At 28.5% G+C, this 18,443-nt stretch overlaps 1 protein-coding gene across 1 annotated transcript in view; it reads left to right on the forward strand.

Annotated features, from left to right (window-relative positions):
• The first annotated feature begins 4,140 nt into the window (after positions 1-4,140).
• LOC100192298 (poly-gamma-glutamate synthesis protein) overlaps positions 4,141-18,443 on the forward strand; it is a 28,650-nt gene continuing 14,347 nt past the window's right edge. The window contains 3 exon segments of the mRNA NM_001280860.1: positions 4,141-4,225; positions 9,328-9,368; positions 9,482-9,680. Coding sequence (NP_001267789.1) covers positions 4,204-4,225; positions 9,328-9,368; positions 9,482-9,680 — 262 coding nt within the window. The 5' untranslated portion in view covers positions 4,141-4,203.

Here is an 18,443-nt window from a genome sequence, read left to right on the forward strand (position 1 = left end):
TGGAACGAACCCAAACCTATTTTGGTATCGCTGGAGCAGTATGAGCGCCAAAAATAAAGTTCCCAAAAAGATATTTTTGATTTTTTATTAAAAATAAGAAAAAAATTTCGGTTTAAAATGCAGTGGTATAACTAATTTTCTGTTTATTTTAGCTACCTAATTTTTTCTTGAGGACAATAAAATAAATTTAAAAGTAATTACGTGACGTAACTCGTTTAACGTTAAATACTTATTCGGTTACTAACCAAACGTTAGATTTAAAAAAATGAATGTCCTTAATAAACTCAATTTAAAAACCTGTTATGAAACTTTAAGACAATGGAATGTATAAATTTTTTTTTAATAAAAATATTTTAAAATAATCATTTAAAGAAAAGTTAACTTTTTTTTGTTGGCAGTTAAAAGTTAACCGTTTTTGATAATAAATGAACTGTTTTTGATAATAAATGAAATGTAAAAATTTCAACCTTAAAAACAATCGCGCCAACTTATTCTTTAAATGAATGAACTTTTGATCTTTAACTCGCTATTTTATTTTACCTTGGGAAAACGAAAATATGAAACAAAAACTTTTTCAGGTTTTATTATTTTTTTTTTTTTTCATATTTCTTCTGACTTGATAATAATAAAAATAATGAATAAAACTTAATAAAAGTTTTTAATCATTTGATATATATTTTTTCAATCAGAAAATAATTATTTATTTTTTTAATCATTAAGTTTAAAGCAATTATATCTCTAATTTAAAAGGAGCCTTACTTTTATGTAATAAAAAATTATTAATTTTTAAACGAAATTGAATTTTAAATAATAGTAAATACGTTTATTAAACACTTATGTTTTGTATTCGATTACTTATTGTATATATAATATTTTAATTATAGTTAAGGTGCAAAAACGCATAAACCTGCTCTTGCAGCCAACCTCCAACCATTATCATATCATCATAATATTGCTTCACTTTTCTATAAATACATAATTGGCACTGCTCTAAAGAGCTGGCATCTCTTGTGCCAGCTTCTAAAATTCATTCTTTTGTTGCTCGTCGTTCAATAAAGTCTCATCCTTTTATTCTTACTGTTCCTAAGTGCAGGGCTCGAATTAAGCGATCGCAAATTGCGATATCTAGAAATGTCTCCAGTCTTTAAATTTTTAGCTTTTTAAAAACCATAAACTCGATAGCTGTTATTTAATTTAAAAAAATATTTATATTGATTTTGAATTATGATATAAAAACTTATAAAAAAAACTGTATTATTATTATTATTATTAAAATTTATGATTTAAACTTCCTCATGGAAACCATATATAAAATCAATAGCAATGTTAACATCAGCTAAGGTTGCTTCTCTTTATCGTGCTCGCCATTATCTTATTCCTGATTCCAATATTTACCGTCACAAATCTCTTATTCAAACCTGTATGGAATACTGTCATCATATTTTAATAGTTCTTCCAATCTTCTAATGATGTTCTTTTTGATCTAGACAAGGTTTAAAAATGCATTGTAAACGTAGCTGGACCCGCTCTATCTCATAAAGTTCTCATAAAGTTGCATATATTTCTCTTTTCTACAAATAGCTTAAAGGAGCTATCATATCTAGTTGCATTAACTAAAACTCATTCTTGCTTGACTCGCCATTCAGCACAGTCTCATTCTTTTACTACATCTGTCCCTGCATGCTCTAAATACTTTTATTTATCTAGTTTTTTTTCTTGCACTTCAACCCTTCGGAACTCTCTCCCACCTTCCTGTTTTCCTGAAATTTTCCTAAAATTGAAAAATAAACAGTGTAAAGAATTCATATGCAATCAATGAGCGTGTAATTTAGGTGTATTGTCTAGACAATTTGCTTTAATAGTTTCTATGGATCAGTCTGGATGGTATTAGATGACTATTGGGTGCTTTTAAAAAGAATATGACACTCAATCAAAGCATTCTTGGATTTTAGAATTAGTTTGGTACTTGTGGGTTACTCAGGCGATGGTACTCTAATTGGTTTGTACCTTTTATTTTTATAATTCAAAATTACCAAAAAATATGGTGGCTGTTATGATGCCAACTTGGACAAAATAGCTATCATTCAAGTAATACAAGAAATATAAATATCGCCGCTGCAAAGCAAAACTACCTTAAGTCTATTTTTGGAAAAGTTGACTTTTTTTGGTTTAAAAGACTCCTTAGGTGTAAAAATACTCACAAAGTATGGATCCAAAATTGATTCAACTTTTGCGACTATGAGTAAAATTAAAATACCTCATGTCCTAAAAAAAATAATTAAGAGACTTGTTAACTGCACCTGGCTATTGTCTTGTAATAGGCCTTCTAGCCAAGGCAAAGGTGTAATCAAAAAGTTATGTTAACCAGCTTTGCACCCGTTTTTTATCTATTAAGCTAGTGTAAATTTAAACCTGCGTTATATTGTTTTTTGCCTTAAGTGGTGAATGCTAGATCGTTTGACTCGACTCGTGGATTTTTGCTTGTGTCTCCTTGTTTGTGGTTATACAACTCTTTCTTTTAACTCCTTATGAGAAGTTTGGTTCTAAAAGTCATTTTAATTGTTCCAAGGCAGATTCTGTTAGAAAGGTGTATTAAGTTAGTTAAGTGTATTACATGTATTAAGTATATTAAACCGAAAAATTTTTTTTTTTGGTTTAAAATACTTAATACATGTAATAAATTAGTAAAAAGAAGTAGATTTAATCGAAAAAATCAAGAGCATGATTAAATTTAAAACTTTAAATGTCTTTTTCTTAGAACAGCCAAAACGGACTTAAGTCGACTAGTTTTGCAGCGGCAATTTAATTTAATTTCTTTTTTTTTCTTTCTGTTATTCACCTCCTCAAGGCCGAGAAGGCCACTACAGATGAGGAGGCTACTTAATAGTGGTTATAACCCTCATAAAATGTTAAAAAGTTCAAAACAAGAAAAGTAGAAATATAAAAATTGTTAAAAAATATATAAATAATGCAAATTATATTTTGATATATATATATATATATATATATATATATATATATATATATATATATATATATATATATATATGCAACTTATATTATAAAGATAACATTAAAAGCGCTGTAACAAATATTTGTAGTGGCTTTCTGTCACTGATTTAAATTTATTGTTGCAATTGTAAAAATTGAATTGATAAATCAATCGACGCCAAAAACAAAGTTACATTTTTTTTGGATGATTTATTTTGGCTGATTCATGAGTAGGTTTTAAATTTTATTAAAAACTTCGCATGCGCAGTAGCTCGCAAAATCGTTTTAAGTCTGTGTATTTTTCAAAATCGCAAACCTACTTTTGGATCATCCAAAAGATATCCATAATGTTTTCTGAGTCATCTTTCTAATTGATAAAACAACTAACTTACAAACTATTAGATAGCCTTCATCTGCAATGATAATAAATAAAGCTCTATCTGAAATTATATAAGCAAGAAAAACAAAAAAACAACAACAATTAATTGTCTGCACGAAACATGAAGCTATTGAAGCAGAAAAAACAAGTTAATTAAATTCAAAGAGATGTAATGGACAAATTAGCAACTATAAAAGCAAAAAAAACAAAACAACTTTATTAGACTTATTTAGATTAGGTATCCTATATTTTTTTTTTTTTTTTTTGATAGGGAAGACCCCCAAACTTTTGGAAAATTTATGTTTTTTTTATTTAAACTCTGATTCTGGCTATCTTAGCCCCCCCCCCTCCCCAACCTAATTTCCATTGTATTTACGTCTTCTACTTTAAAACGCAAATTGGTTTTTTTAAATTTAATTAACACAATTTAAAACGCGTAAGTTTATTTTTTGTGTAACGGTTTGGAGAGAGACCCATTTAAATAAAATTACAGAAAAACCGATAAAAAAGTAAGTTTGTAATTATATAGCAATTTTTATAATAATATTTAGATATATAACTATATAATAATTTTTATTATATTAATTTAATAAAGCAATAATTATAGTTGGTAAAATAATGAAAAATTAATTAAAAAAAAGCTGTTGCTTGATTACTTTCTGCATAAAAGCTTTTCATTTGTTCTATGGCTGGCGCAAAAGAAACTGCATGCTTTAAACTTTATAGCATGCAGTAATAGCATAATGTAATATACCACCCTATTTGCGGCATTGCTCACTTTACTGATGAACAGAATAGTTCAAGCATTCATTAATCCGTATATTTAAAATAAAATGAAGGTAAATATTAACTTTGGTAGGTAAACTATTTTTTAAAGTTGTTGAACTATTTTAATTTTAAATAATTATGAAATTATATTAAAGATATATATTATAGTGACATAAGTTATATACTATGTTAACATATTTGTTGTTATATGTGTGTGTGTGTTTGTGTGTGTATGTGTTTGTGTGTGTGTGAGTTTGTGTGTGTGTAGGTGCAGAATCGACGACATCAAGGGTGCATGGTCCCCCCCCCCCCCCCCACTACTTTTATCATGAAGTGCTTCTTCTTTTTTTTTAATAAATTTTTAGATATGGAGGACTTTTATAGAAACAAACGATTGCGCCCCTCCACTTTGAAACCAGTGTTGTTGACCCTGAGGTGTGTGTGTGCGTGTGTGCGTGTGTGTGTGTGTGTGTGTGTGTGTGTGCGCGTGTGTATGTATTATTTATGTTTATCTGTTTTATTCTAAATCTTTACGGTTTTTTGCTCACTTTAAAAAAGTTCTCAATGAAAAAATTCTTCGATTAAACTGAGTAGTCTACTGAGCAAAAACTTTACACCATTAACTAATTATTGGTTTTCTTCTTTCTGTATTATGTAACTTTATTATTATTTAAACATTATTGCATTTTCAGTTCTAAATGATGAACAGTTACAACCAATTCGTTTGTCACTCATTAACCAACGCAAAAACGCCCATATCTTTTTGTTAAGGTAATAAAAAAAATCGCATTTATTCTAAAAACAAATTTAACTCTACTGCGCTAACTAATACAAAAATGAGGTGAACCAAACTGCCTATTTAATGATCTTGCGTCAACGTAGTCTAAAATATAGTTAGTTCAACTGAAAATTTAATGCAGTTTACATATTTGAAAGTTCAAATATCCACTGGACTACGCACAATCATTCTTATAACAAAGTAAATTATAAATATATACTTGTTTTTTACAATGCGCAATTATTTTAAAACAATAAGTTATATAAATGTGCCAAGCGAGTTAATTTTTGAAATAAATTATCATTTATTTCAAAAATTAGGAAGTGTGCACACATCGACTAACTTAAACAGGTAGACCAAGCAGGGAGTGTACATATATTAACTGACTAAATAGGTAAGACATGCAGGGAACGTACACACATAAACTGACTTGAATAGATAGAACATGCAGGTAGAGCAGATACATCGACTGACTAAATAGATAGAACATAGAGGGAATGTACATACATTGACTAAAAAAATAGGTTGAGCATAGAAGGAGTGTTCATACATCGACTGACTAAATAGATAGAACATGCACATAGTGTTCATACATCGACTAAGGGTTTCGGTTTGGGCAGCCAATAAGTTTAGAAAAAATTGTGTTGAAAAGTGTTTTAAAAATCAAGTATTCACTGATCTCATAATATAACTTAGATGTTGTTATATTTTGATCAACAAATCTCATCTTGAATCATATAACTTGCTATCAGACAATCAATACGGTTTTAGATTTTCTCACTCTTCAGCTGACTTGCAACTGGATCCATCCAGTTGATCTTGACGTATCTAAAGCTTTCGATAAAGTTTGGCATGCTGGTCTTCTCCATAAGCTTCATATGGTGTATCTGGCAAAGTTTTTGAGATTATCAAATGGTTTCTTTCTAATTTCTCAAAGTCATCTTTAAAGGACAACATTCTTCTTCATTTCCAGTATTTTCTAAAGGCTTTATATTCTGGCAGCTCAACTTTATACTTCTGTCTTGACAAAAAGTCTTCTCTTTTTAATCAGTTAAAACAGAAAGCTTATCCTGAATCTGATCTTACTTCTGTAACAGATTGGAGCTCACTGTAACTTTTAAATTTTTAACTCCATCAAAACTCAGTTATTTACTGCAAACAACTATCACAAAACTGTTGCTCTATCTGCCAATCTTTACACTTTCTTCCATTGTTGTAAGATTGTGTCTCTTTCTCTTTTCTACAAATATCATGGTTGCTGTTTAAAAGAGCTATAATCTTTAGTTCCATCAACCAAATTTTATTCTTGCTTGACTCTTCATTCACCAAAGTCTCATCCTTTTACTGTATCTGCCCCTGCCCGTGTATTACTTCTTTAGTGCTTTCTCCCATTAACATGTTTTCCTGACTCATACAACCTACACCCTTTTAAGTCTTATCAATTTTTTGCTTGCTCTTTAACTCTATTTTTTGTTTTTTAATAACTCCCAACTTAACAGTGGTTGCATGCAACCTAGTTTAGAGTGAATTAGAATAGAATTAAATTAAAAATATGTTTAGATAAATTTTTGATTAAATAAAATAATATAAGACTTGACTTTAGAAAAGACCTATTTTTAAGAGGATTGGTTACAACACCATATTTATAAAGATCGGTTAGGAAGTACTGTAACAAAATTTAAATGAAAAATCAATACCTGCAAGGTGTTTAGTCAAAGATCATATGTTACAAATAATCTTCAGCCACAAAATTACAAACAAAATGATCATCATTGTAAAATCAACCCACAAGAAATTTAGAAACTGCGTAAGTTTATCAGAGTCTTATTTTTTTTTGTTATCCCTATTTTTAAAAACTCAGGAGAGCGATCTGACTTATCTCCATAAGCTTTCTTCTTATGGTGTATCAAGTAACATCTTTAAAATTATTGGATCTTTTTTTTCCAATCATAGTATAAACGTTGTCCTTGATGGACAGCATTCTTCCTTTTATCCTGTAACTTCAGGGGTTCCTCAAGGTTCTATCCTTGGCTCTATACTCTTTTTAATTTACATTAAAAATCTTCTAGGTATTCTCATGATGATACTACCATTTATTCTTATCTTTATAAGAAACCAACACTCTCTGATTGCTTTAAGGGTGCATTTGAGTTTAAAAAGGATTTCACTTCTGCTACAACATGGGACTCACAGTGGCAGGTGAACTTTAATTCAGATAAAACTCAATTTTTTTTAGCCAATCATTATCGCAATAATCTATATCTTCCTATTTTTATGAACGGTAATGTACTTGATGAGTCATCTCTTTTTTGAACTTGATGAGTCATCTCTATTTTTATGAACGGTAATGTACTTAATGAGTCATCTACCCTTCATCTTTTAGGATTAACTCTTACTTCCAATCTTTCTTGGAAACCATATATCAAATGGATTACAAAGTTACCATCTGCTAAGGTTGCATCTCTTTACGAGTTGCTGCTTTCTTACTTCGAATTCTATTCTTTATCTCTGTTAACCTCAAATCTGTCCTTGTATGAAATACTGTTGCCATATATGGGGCGGATCTTCCATTGATGCTCTTTCTGTTTTAGACAAGGTGCAAAAATACATTGTAAACATAGTTGGACCCGCTCTTGCAGCTAACCTCTAACCATTATCACATCGTTGTAATGTTGCTTCTCTTTCTCTTTTCTATGAATACTACAATGGGCACTGCTCTAAAGAGCTAGTGTCTCTTGTGCCAAAAGAGCTACTAAAATGCTACTAAAATTTATTCTTGTGTTACTCGTCATCCAATTAAATCTGTTCTTAAGTGCTCCAAAAATTCTTATTTGTCTAGATTTTATCCTCGTACATCAGTTTTTTGGAATTTGCTTCCTTCATCTTGCTTTTCTGATTCATATAATTTGCAATCTTTTAAGTTGTTTGTCAATCGTTATTTTGCTCTATAAACTTCATCTTTTCTCTTCCAGTAACTTCCAATTCTAATAGTGGTTGCTTGCAGCTTTGTTTGAAGTGAAGATGCTGAAAAAAATGTTTAATCACAGACAATAATTTAAAAAAACCAAGTCAATTGGCAAAAAAAGTTGTCAGCGGTGAAATAAAAAATGTTCCAACAAAACAAGATCAATTGAAGAAAACTAGTGAAATGTTGCTGTTTGATTTTGTAAAATTTATTGAGAAAGCCGAGAAGAAGCAAGATCTAGGGTTAATTTCTCAAGCTAGTGTTATAAAACAAAAATCAAATAAGAAAAACATAGAAATTTAGAAATTAGAGCTAGCACTTGGTATCTTAGAGTAAAAGAGAAAGTTGCTTATTTAACTTTATCGATAATAGTTCTAATCAAAAGTTTATATTTTGTAAATAAAACGCATCACTTTGTTTAAAAGGGATACAAATTTTTATTTTTTAAATATATTTCTTATATTTTTATGGCTTTTTTTTCTTTGTTTAAACTACTTAAATTAAATTTTGGATTACTATCAGTTAATTAAAGAGAAGGTAAAATTTAATTGCTTAAACATTTCTAATAAAAATATTAAAGCACCTTGGATTCAGTTATGAAAGTATCATATTTTTCAAAATTGCCTGGGAATATTATATACTTTTCACATCCCTAACTCAGTTATAAAATTTGAAAACAGGGGGAAATAAAGGATTACTCAGGGAAATTGGATTTCTAAAACTGCCATGAACCCTGATCATTAAAGTAACAAATTTTATTATATAAATTAAAAAAAAAATTGAGATCAACTTTGAATTTCAGCACACGTTATTGTTATAGAACTTTGTTGTCTATTTTCAACAAAGTTACACAATATAATGATTAAGTTTTATTTCTTTACGAAAAACAACAAAAAAAGTACTTCACAGCATTAAAAAATAGAGCATGAGAGCATAAAAATTTTTCTATGAAAATTGGCAAGTGCATAAAAAATGGATCGCTATCGAGTAACAGAAAATTTTTTTTTTTGCGTTGTTATTCAGGTAATCTTGTTAAAATTTTTCTCAAAATTTTACTATTGATTTTACTGTTTTTGCTATTGAGCAGCCATTGCAGTGATTAGAGTGACTAATCAAAAGTAAAAATGTAAGAATGGTGAGATACATTAAACATTGTACTCTTAACCAGGTTTATCAATATTCTAATAGGCTATTAAATAGCATATTTAGATTAGTTATTCGTCTTATTTGTTGATACTTCTATCTAAATAAATTATACATCTGTAAGAAATAAAACTTTTGAAGGCGACTTTTTTATGTTGTTGTTGCCATAATTGAAAAAAATTTATAGATGGTCAGTTATTTCAACTTGCTAATAAATTGTTTCTTAAACAGTTTTATCTGCCTTATTTAATCATTTAATATAGCTCAATTAATCTTATCAATTTATCAATATTTGTTTTTTAGTTTTCCTAGTATTGTTTATTGGAAAGGTTCTTCTAAAAGAGGTATACAGTTCTTCTTTCATCATTTATTATAAACCTATGATTCATATTAAAACAATTTTTTTTAAAGTTTATGCTGAGTGTGAAAAAAAATAACAAGTATTCTTACTCTTTAGTTTGAAGCTGATATTATATTTGGGGGAGATATTAGTTTTGATTCCCCAATTCGTTTGGCTTCTGGATCATCCTGTCCTTATCCTGAGATTCTGAAGTATGTTGCAAAATATTTTAAAAATGCTGACTTTAACATGATAAACTTGGAAGCCCCATTTGTGTTGAAACAAAATGAAAACCTGACATTTTTCCCTAAAAAAGGTAAATATATATTTATGTTCCACGATAATGTTTTTTAATTATTACTTTGGCATAATTATCCGAATATATGGGAGTTGATTTAAAACAGTGTCTTGCTGTATTTCAAGTTGGAAATACTATATATATAAATATTTATTGAAAATTGTTTAAAGTATTTTGAACATTTAGTAATTTAATTTTTAGTAGTTATTAAATGTTTATATGCTTTAAACAACTTTTAATCAATATTTTTAAATCACAAAATAGTTGCAAAGTTAACAATAGTAATTATGCTTTCGTTTTGTAGTCGAATAGTTATTGTCTATATATAATAAATTTTTTAGACAATAACTGTTCGAATAAAAAACATAAGCATTTATTAAACATATTTAATATTATTTTAATTTTAATTTTGATTCAAATATTGCAAATCAGTTCATTTAACTTTTACTAAAGGTTACTAACTTTCAAAGTATTTTAAGGTGCCTTTTAAATTAAAGAGATAATTATGGTTTACTTAATGATTAAAAAAAAAGTTATAGTTTTTTAATTAAAAAGAATATATTATATATTTTCATCATTAAGTATAATTTAAAAAGTTGCAATATTCAATTGATAAATAATGCGGTAGTGGTGTAGAGAGATCGCCTTAAGCAAGAATTTCCAAGTTTGATTGCCATCACGTCCATGGTAGAACTGTGCTCAAACTTGTTTCTCTGTGCAGCAGCCTTGTTTGTCAAGGTTTGTGTTTCCAAGTTGAAGAGTTGTGAGAGAGTTGTAACACATTTAAATAGCCTGCTCGACTGTAGTGGTCTTCATAGCCTCAGGGATGTGAATTAATGTTAAAAAAAAAAGTTACATTTACTATGGATTTTTTTAAACATTAAAGACATTAAAAAAAACATTAAATATGACTAAATCCTTATTAAACTTTTATGAAGTTGTTGTTTATTTTTTATTAATAAGTTGAAAAGAATATGGAAAAGAAATAAAAATTTCTGAAAAAGTTTTTGTTTTGTTTTTTTGCTTTCCTTATATAAGATAAAATAGCGAGCTAAAGACCAAAAGTTTTTTCATTCAAAAATTAAATTTGTGTGATTACTATATTGTTATTAAGACGGAAATTTTTACTTTTGTTTATTTATTATCAAAAACAATTAAATTTTAATTGCCAACAAACAAAACTTTACTCTGAATGGGTATTTTAAAATTGTTCTATCTTTCAAAAAATTAAATTTTTCATACATTTCCTTAAATTTCATAGCAAGTTTTTAAATTAAGTTTTGTAGCAAAATTCATTTTAAAATTAATTTTCGGTTAGTAACCAAATGAGATTTAAACTCTAAAAGTTTTAAATGTTAAATGAGTTACGTCACATAATAACTTAAAATGATTTATTTTATTGTCCTAAGGAAAAAATTAAATAGCTAAAATAAACAGAAAATATGTTATACTAAGGTAAGTATGGGTATTAAGGCCCACCTAACAGACTTTTGGTCATTTAGGCTTTAAAAATTAAGTTTAAAAAAATATTTTCGATTGCTGCTTAAGATTAATCATTCCTTGATGTAAAAATCTTATCTGCATATTGAGGAAATAATTATAACAAAAGTTATTCATGTTTTTGTAACATACCTTAATTGGGCCTTATTACCCCCTTATGGGGGTAATAAGGCCCATGTAAAAAATACAAAAAATAAATAAAGAAAAACCAGAAAAAAGTTTGGAAACATTCTTTTAATGCATAGTTTATCTCACATTTATAAAATAATAAGTAATCTTGCATATTTATATACTTTAAAAGAATCAATTTTTTATACAACAGTGAATAACAACAGAAAATTAAAAAATTCAATAAAGAAATGTTACAAAGAAAAACATTATTCTTTGCAGAATGGACATACTAATTCTTCCTCATCTTCAGAATCATACCCCATGCACGCCTCGTGGTACCATACTTTACATTTACAACATTGTCGCATACTTTCTACAGACTTTTGTTGGCATAACAAACAAAACCAATCATTCACATCCACACTTACAGACTTACTTTTCTTTGCACTTGGTTTTCCTTTGCCTTTATGCTTTTTATTAACAGCTTTAGAAGTGGAAGATTGAGAATAATCTTTTTTCAGGTCTTTAGAAACATTTGCTTTTCCTTTGCCCTTATTCTTATTATTAACAGCTTTAGAAGTAGAAGATTGAAAATCTTCTTTCGTTAGGGCTTTAGCAACATAGTTAAAACTTTTTTTGCGACCGACCATAGCGATATTTTTCTTTTTAGCAGGACTCGGCATTAAATCATTGAAACTTGCATTAAGTTTAATTTCAGGTTGATCGACTGAAACTGTTGAGGGACTGGGTTGGGTGACTGAAGCTGTTGAAGGACCAGATTCAGTGGGCCGATTTTTAGTGGGCCTTATTACCCGCTTTGAACCTGTTACGTTTATCAATAATGTATCCTTTTGTTTCAACACTTGCATAAATATTAAATGATGAGTAATGATAACGAATAAGTACTTAATGCAAATAAATGCAATTGAAAAAAATAGAAGCTTTATAAAATATTTTAAAATGTAAAAACACGTATCTTAAAAATTAGACTTCAGCAATTTTTGACGAAACTAACAAAGTAATCTTGCTTTGTCGAACGCGCGGTAAAGAAATGCTGATTTTTTTTTGCTGCCAGTGATAAAACCAGATAACTCTAATATTTTAATGTCGAAAAAAAGTTTCACAATTTATTTTTTCCCTAAGTTTGGATTAGTGGGCCTTATTACCCGCCGGGCCTTAATACCCATACTTACCTTATTGCATTTAAACTGAAAATTATTTTTTCTATTTTGAATAAAAAAAAAATAGTTAAGTTAAAGCATATAGTTATATAAGGGCAATGTGTGATAATGTTATAATGATGTATTATAATGGCAATGTGTTATATGTGTTATAATGGCATATATGATATGTTATAAAGGCATATAATGATGTGTTATAATGGCAATGTGTGAATACTATTTGGTACTGAAACATAGTATCAATTCATATATTGTATTTTTAACATTTTTAATTAGTAAGAAAATCAGACAAACAATTGCTAGTAACAGACATATTTGTACCCTCACAGCTGTTCATTTTACTGTGTGGTGATTATGCTCCACAATCCCATTTCCTGAGGGTCTATATGCATATCAATACATCTTTTTTACACACCCTTTCTCACATGTTTGAAAATTTACTGGAACTAAACACTGCTCCATTATCCATCAATAGTTCTTGTGGTGGGCCATGCTCCCTAAATACAGTTTCCAATTGATTTACTATAGACATTTTTCTCCAAACTGCAAACCGCCAATCATCGATAAATATGGCGACCATTAATAGTGAGTCGCATCACAAGCAATGCGACACCATTTATCTGGTACATAAAGTACTCTATGTTCCCATTTTGTTAGTGCTGGATCAATTTAATTACATTGACAACATTTGCGCGCACATTTTTCAATGATTTTCTCAATACGCGCAGAAGTCTTCATTGTACTGTAAACATTGTCCAATTAACACAAAAATGATGCTTTGAGTGGCTATTACAAATTTCTTCTGCAATATTTACTCCACATAGTTCTTTAGTGTTTCTTCATGAAAACTCATTTAATCAGGTCCTTGGAACTCTTGTCAACATGTCAGCTTTGTTTATGGAGGACAGAACCCATTTCAAGGATATATTTATATTATATTCTTTTATTAATTTTGATCCATTTTGAATTCCTTTAGCATTCTATTTCCCTCTCACAGAATCACTAACTTCCAATCAGAACAATATTTTGATCAACCATAACTGAGCTTGGTCTCGATTAGATTATCCTAAGCATCTCCTTGACTATGATGTTTTATAAAACTGCATGTAATTCTGAGCCAGCCTCCAACAGGATAGTGACCTAATAAGTGTCCACATATTAAAAAGTCTCTGTTGTGTTACTTTTTTATTTTTAATATCTTGTGACTTAGGAATGATGTTTCCACGCTTCCAACAAAGCTCTTTTATTTTTTATTTTTAAATGCTTGTGCAGTATCACATTGCTTTGGGCCTTTAATTACCAATCTATAACCCGCCAAATAGTTTACGACATTTTTAACTGATGTCTTTCTCAAATTAATGATTTTATTGTCAATGTAGGGATCAGTTGCTTCACTAATGCTTGCATCATGATTTAACTCACTGCCTAAGATTGAAGACATAATTTTTGGGGCAGAATATAACCCAAAACCAAGACGTGCAAGATAATATTTTTCTTCCTTGTAGACTACCCCCTGATGCTCCCACAAAAATGGATTAATGTGTATTTGCATATAGGCTCATATGAGATCAAGCATTGCAAATTTGTCATTAACCGTTTTCCATTATCTCACTTTTTCAACACTTGAGGCATTATGTGAATTAAGATACTGATTTAACTCGTGAAAGTCCAAAACAGGTTATATTTTCCTTAGTTTTCTTGTTCAACTGCCATTAGCAGGACATTCCTTTCTGTACTTTTATCATCTTTGTTGAATGGTTTCAAACAGCCATTTTTCACCAATGAGTCTATCTGTTCATTAAATTGATGCAGTAACTGGGGTTTTATCTTTTACTGCCTGACAGAATTACTCAGTTGTGGTTCACTTTGTTTCTATTTAGCAGTCCACAGTATTTCTTTTGTTTCTATTTAGCAGCCCACTTTGTACCATCAAAATAGGCATTAAAATCCTTGTCCTTTATACCAACAGGTTGTTTCTCTGTATAAATTGAAACAAAACCAAATTCAATTTTATTATACAAATGCACTCCTCCACTGTGATTAATGAAATCCATACCAATAACAGCATCGATATCGTTGAAAACACTTTTTAGAATCATTATTAATGTTTTTAGTTTTTTTCCTTCAATAATCAATGTTACTGTAGCTTCTCCCTCTGCTTTCAGAAATTCTCCATTAACAGCTAACACCACTAGTTCATTTCTTCTGATACGAACACTGACTTTCTAAGCCATGTTGTTTGATATAATTGTTTGAGTACATCTGCTGTCAACCAGTGCTTTTCCTGCAAAGGTGTTCACCTGCGCATTGCATATTGGAAGCGCCATTAGTTGTGTAGGGAAACAGCTGGCGCTGGCGATTCCCATTTTGAGTTTCCCTGATGCAACAAACAAAATCTTGCAATGTGTCCAGATTTTCCACATCTGAAACATTTTATTCCATCATTAATAATTTGTTTCTTTAAAAAACTTATTCAAGCAAAAATTGTTTAAATTGGTAGCAGATAACTTCTTAACATTTTTATAGAACCCAGAGATTGTTGTTGAAACATTCTTCTTTGGTTGCTTCTGACAGGAGTACTCTTTCATGGTTTAATGCATCCTGTAAATTGATCCCAAATATTTTCAATTGTGGTTGTAGCTGTTTTGAAAGTTCACTTGGCAATCCAATTATGAACGTTCTTTGCAACAATTCTTTGCTTTCAATATTGGCCAAACTCATAAGTTGACGCAAACTGACCAAATACACATCAATGGATTTACCATCATTTCATCTCCAATCTCTGAACTGCTCATAAGCTTGAAAACGATTGACTGCAAATGCATCTAATAGAGCCTTTTCAATATCTGCAGCGGAGGTTTTTTGGCTCTCCCTAAGTTGCTGATATAATGCGAACGCACTACCTTCAAGAAACAACAGAATGATCAATTAAAAATCACCCATCTTTTGCAGCTCTCCCACCAGTTTGATCTTTTTCAGCCACACTACAGCATCTCCAGATCCATCAAATTTTCCAATCATTTTTGCCATGAATGCCATACTGTCAAAATGGCTTCTTAATAGAAATAAAACTTTGTTTACTATTATTTTAACTCTGTTCTTTTTAAATTTTATTAACAACTTTTATACATAAACAAAATTTATCAAGGGCATAAGTATATACAAAAATGGCTAACGACTAGCAGTAATAAATTACATTAATTAACTTATTAATATCATGACAAAAAGCATAACAATATAAGCATAGCAATAAAATTTTATAACATTAAGCCATTATCACAAAAAGATTAAATTTATTTTAGATGTTTAGTTGTTTTTAGTTGTATAAAAATTTGAGCTGTATTTAAAATCATAAAATTAAAATGAAAAAATCTAAAAAAACTATTCAATTCTATCAATGCAGGGCTCGAATTAAGTGATCACAAATTGCGATATCTGGAAATGCTTCCAGTCTTTAAATTTGTAACTTTTTAAAAACTGTAAAACTCTGTTTTGATCACTGAACTCAAGAACTCTAATTCAATAAAAAATATTTATATTGATTTTGAATTATTTAAAAATTTGATATAAAATCTTATTGTAAAACCATATTATTACTATTATTTTTATTATTATTAAAGGTTATGATTTAAACTTTAGTATTTTAATTCATTTTATAAATCATCAGATAAAAATAGAAAAATAAAGCACAATACTTTAGTACAATATAATTATTAAAAATTAGTTGTAGAAAACTATTAAATGCATTCATACTGGATATAAAACACATGTTATTATTAAAGAGTATTGAATTGTTATTGTAAAAGGCTATAAAATAACAAAAAAAAACTGCAATGTTTTGACAATATAAACAGCTTGTGTTAATATAAAAACAACTTTGTGACGCTGTTCGTATTGCTGTTTTATAAAGTTAAGTTATTATAACATTAATAACATAAAACGTATTTAAAATAAAACGAATTAAACAAAAAAAAATGCTTAACTTAAAAGAAAAATGCAAAAACATACATATCCGAAGACCAAACAAGTAAGATCAAAGCAAAAAAATATATACCATGTTTTTTTATAGTTTATTGCTATTGCTATTAAAAATCTTAAATATAAATCTAAGTATAAATAATTTTTTCATTCAAAGGATTTTTAAGTTAAGATTTTCAATCAATAATTTTTTTTTTTTTTTGGTGTCCGCGCAAACACGAGGTCAGCAGTAATAATAAAAGGTATCATTAAAAAAAACAACACAAAACAATCTTAAGTTTAGTGTAAATAAAAGAAATCATTAAGAAAAGTAATTAAAACAAACAATAAACAACAAACTTTTAGCGTTTTAGTTTAGCATAAATAAATAAAATCGCTGTTGAATAATAAAAAAATGTTGTTGAAAACTAATTTGATAGATTTTCTACTGTAATGCTGTAATCCTTTACTTTTAAATAGTAATTAAAAATCAAGTTTTTAAGTTAAATAAGTTAAAAATAATATCTTATTAGCATAGAAATATAAAGAAGAAAGCTAAATATAGAAAAGAAAGCCGGAAATTGAAATTGATCAATTAGCTTGTCTTGCTGGATAAAAAGAACGGAAATCTCGAGCTAGTGCAAATGAATCAGCTGAGCAACAAGCATCTCGGCTAAAAAAACAAAGAGAATGATATGTTAAGGCAAGGATGGCTGAAACAGAAGAAGATAGCAGCAGTCGCATTACTAAACAAAAAGAATACCGAAAACTGAAGAAGGTAGAGGCAGGCGCATTGCTAAACAAAAAACAATATAATAAAAAATGTATAAAAAAAACTTTTTAAAATCAACATTTTGAAAATGGACTAAAAAGTAAAAAATAAACTATTTCACAAGACCCAAGGACTTTGTGTACGTACACAACCTGAAATATCCATTAAAGTCAATGACTGAAAATGTTGGGCAATGTACAACTCGTTCCTATTGGCGCCCTACATTTTCAGTCATTGACTTTAAAGGATATTTCAGATTGTGCACGTACCCAAAGTTCTTAAGTCCCGTGAAATTGTTTTTTTTTTACTTTTTAGTCCATTTTAAAAAGTATTTTTTATATATTTTTTATTTTCGATCAAATTGTTTTGCAATAAAAAAATTGAGAAAAAAATTTGGTTTAATAAATCGGTTTATTGTTCGTTTAAGATGAATTAAGTAAATAGAAATTTTTAAATAAATAGAAATGTACAAAATAAAAATAATTTATTTTTTTTAATTTATATTTTTTATTATTTGATTTTTGGTTAAATGCTTGCAATAATCACTGGTTTACTTTTTGCAATATGTTTCAACTTTAAAACCTATTTTCAAGAAGAAAAAAAAATTTACTATTCAAAATGTTTACAATTTAAATAAAATTCCTCACTTGCACTATGTTTTAAATTTGATATTGTTGCTGTAGCTAGATATAAGTTTAACTTTCAGAAATGATACTCTCTATGCCACTGGGTGCTACGGTTGCCGCTGCAATTAAATTATTGAATGTTTAAACTTTTCAATTTTTTTTTTAATATCAAATTTTATTCACAAAAATATTTTAGAAAAAAGTGAGAATTTTAGAATACTAAATTTCTTTTGTTCAAATAGATTTATTTTTAAAAAAAATTCAACTTATGTATGTATAGAAATATTAAAACTTGATATCGCTTTATATAAAACTTAAATATAAAATAATGGTATCGCGTTTTTCATATTCTATTTGACATTTCTTGTTAAAATAATTTTTAGTTAGAAGCTTGTATTATGTGTCAACAACATGAGATATAAATGGAAACATTTGTATGGCTAACTTTTGTGAGTCTTTGAGTATATTAAGTAAATAGTTGATAAGTTAATATTTGAGTGAACTGTAAGTTACTGTAGTAACTTAACTGGTTGTTTTGATTTATTTAAAAGTAAATTTACTGTTATGTACTTTATCCATTCAGTAAATCAAACTAAATATAACTTTAAATGGTTCAGGGTCATTAAACCAAAAA

The sequence above is a fragment of the Hydra vulgaris genome, chromosome 02, assembly GCF_038396675.1.
Source record: "Hydra vulgaris chromosome 02, alternate assembly HydraT2T_AEP".
NCBI classification, from domain to species: domain Eukaryota; kingdom Metazoa; phylum Cnidaria; class Hydrozoa; order Anthoathecata; family Hydridae; genus Hydra; species Hydra vulgaris.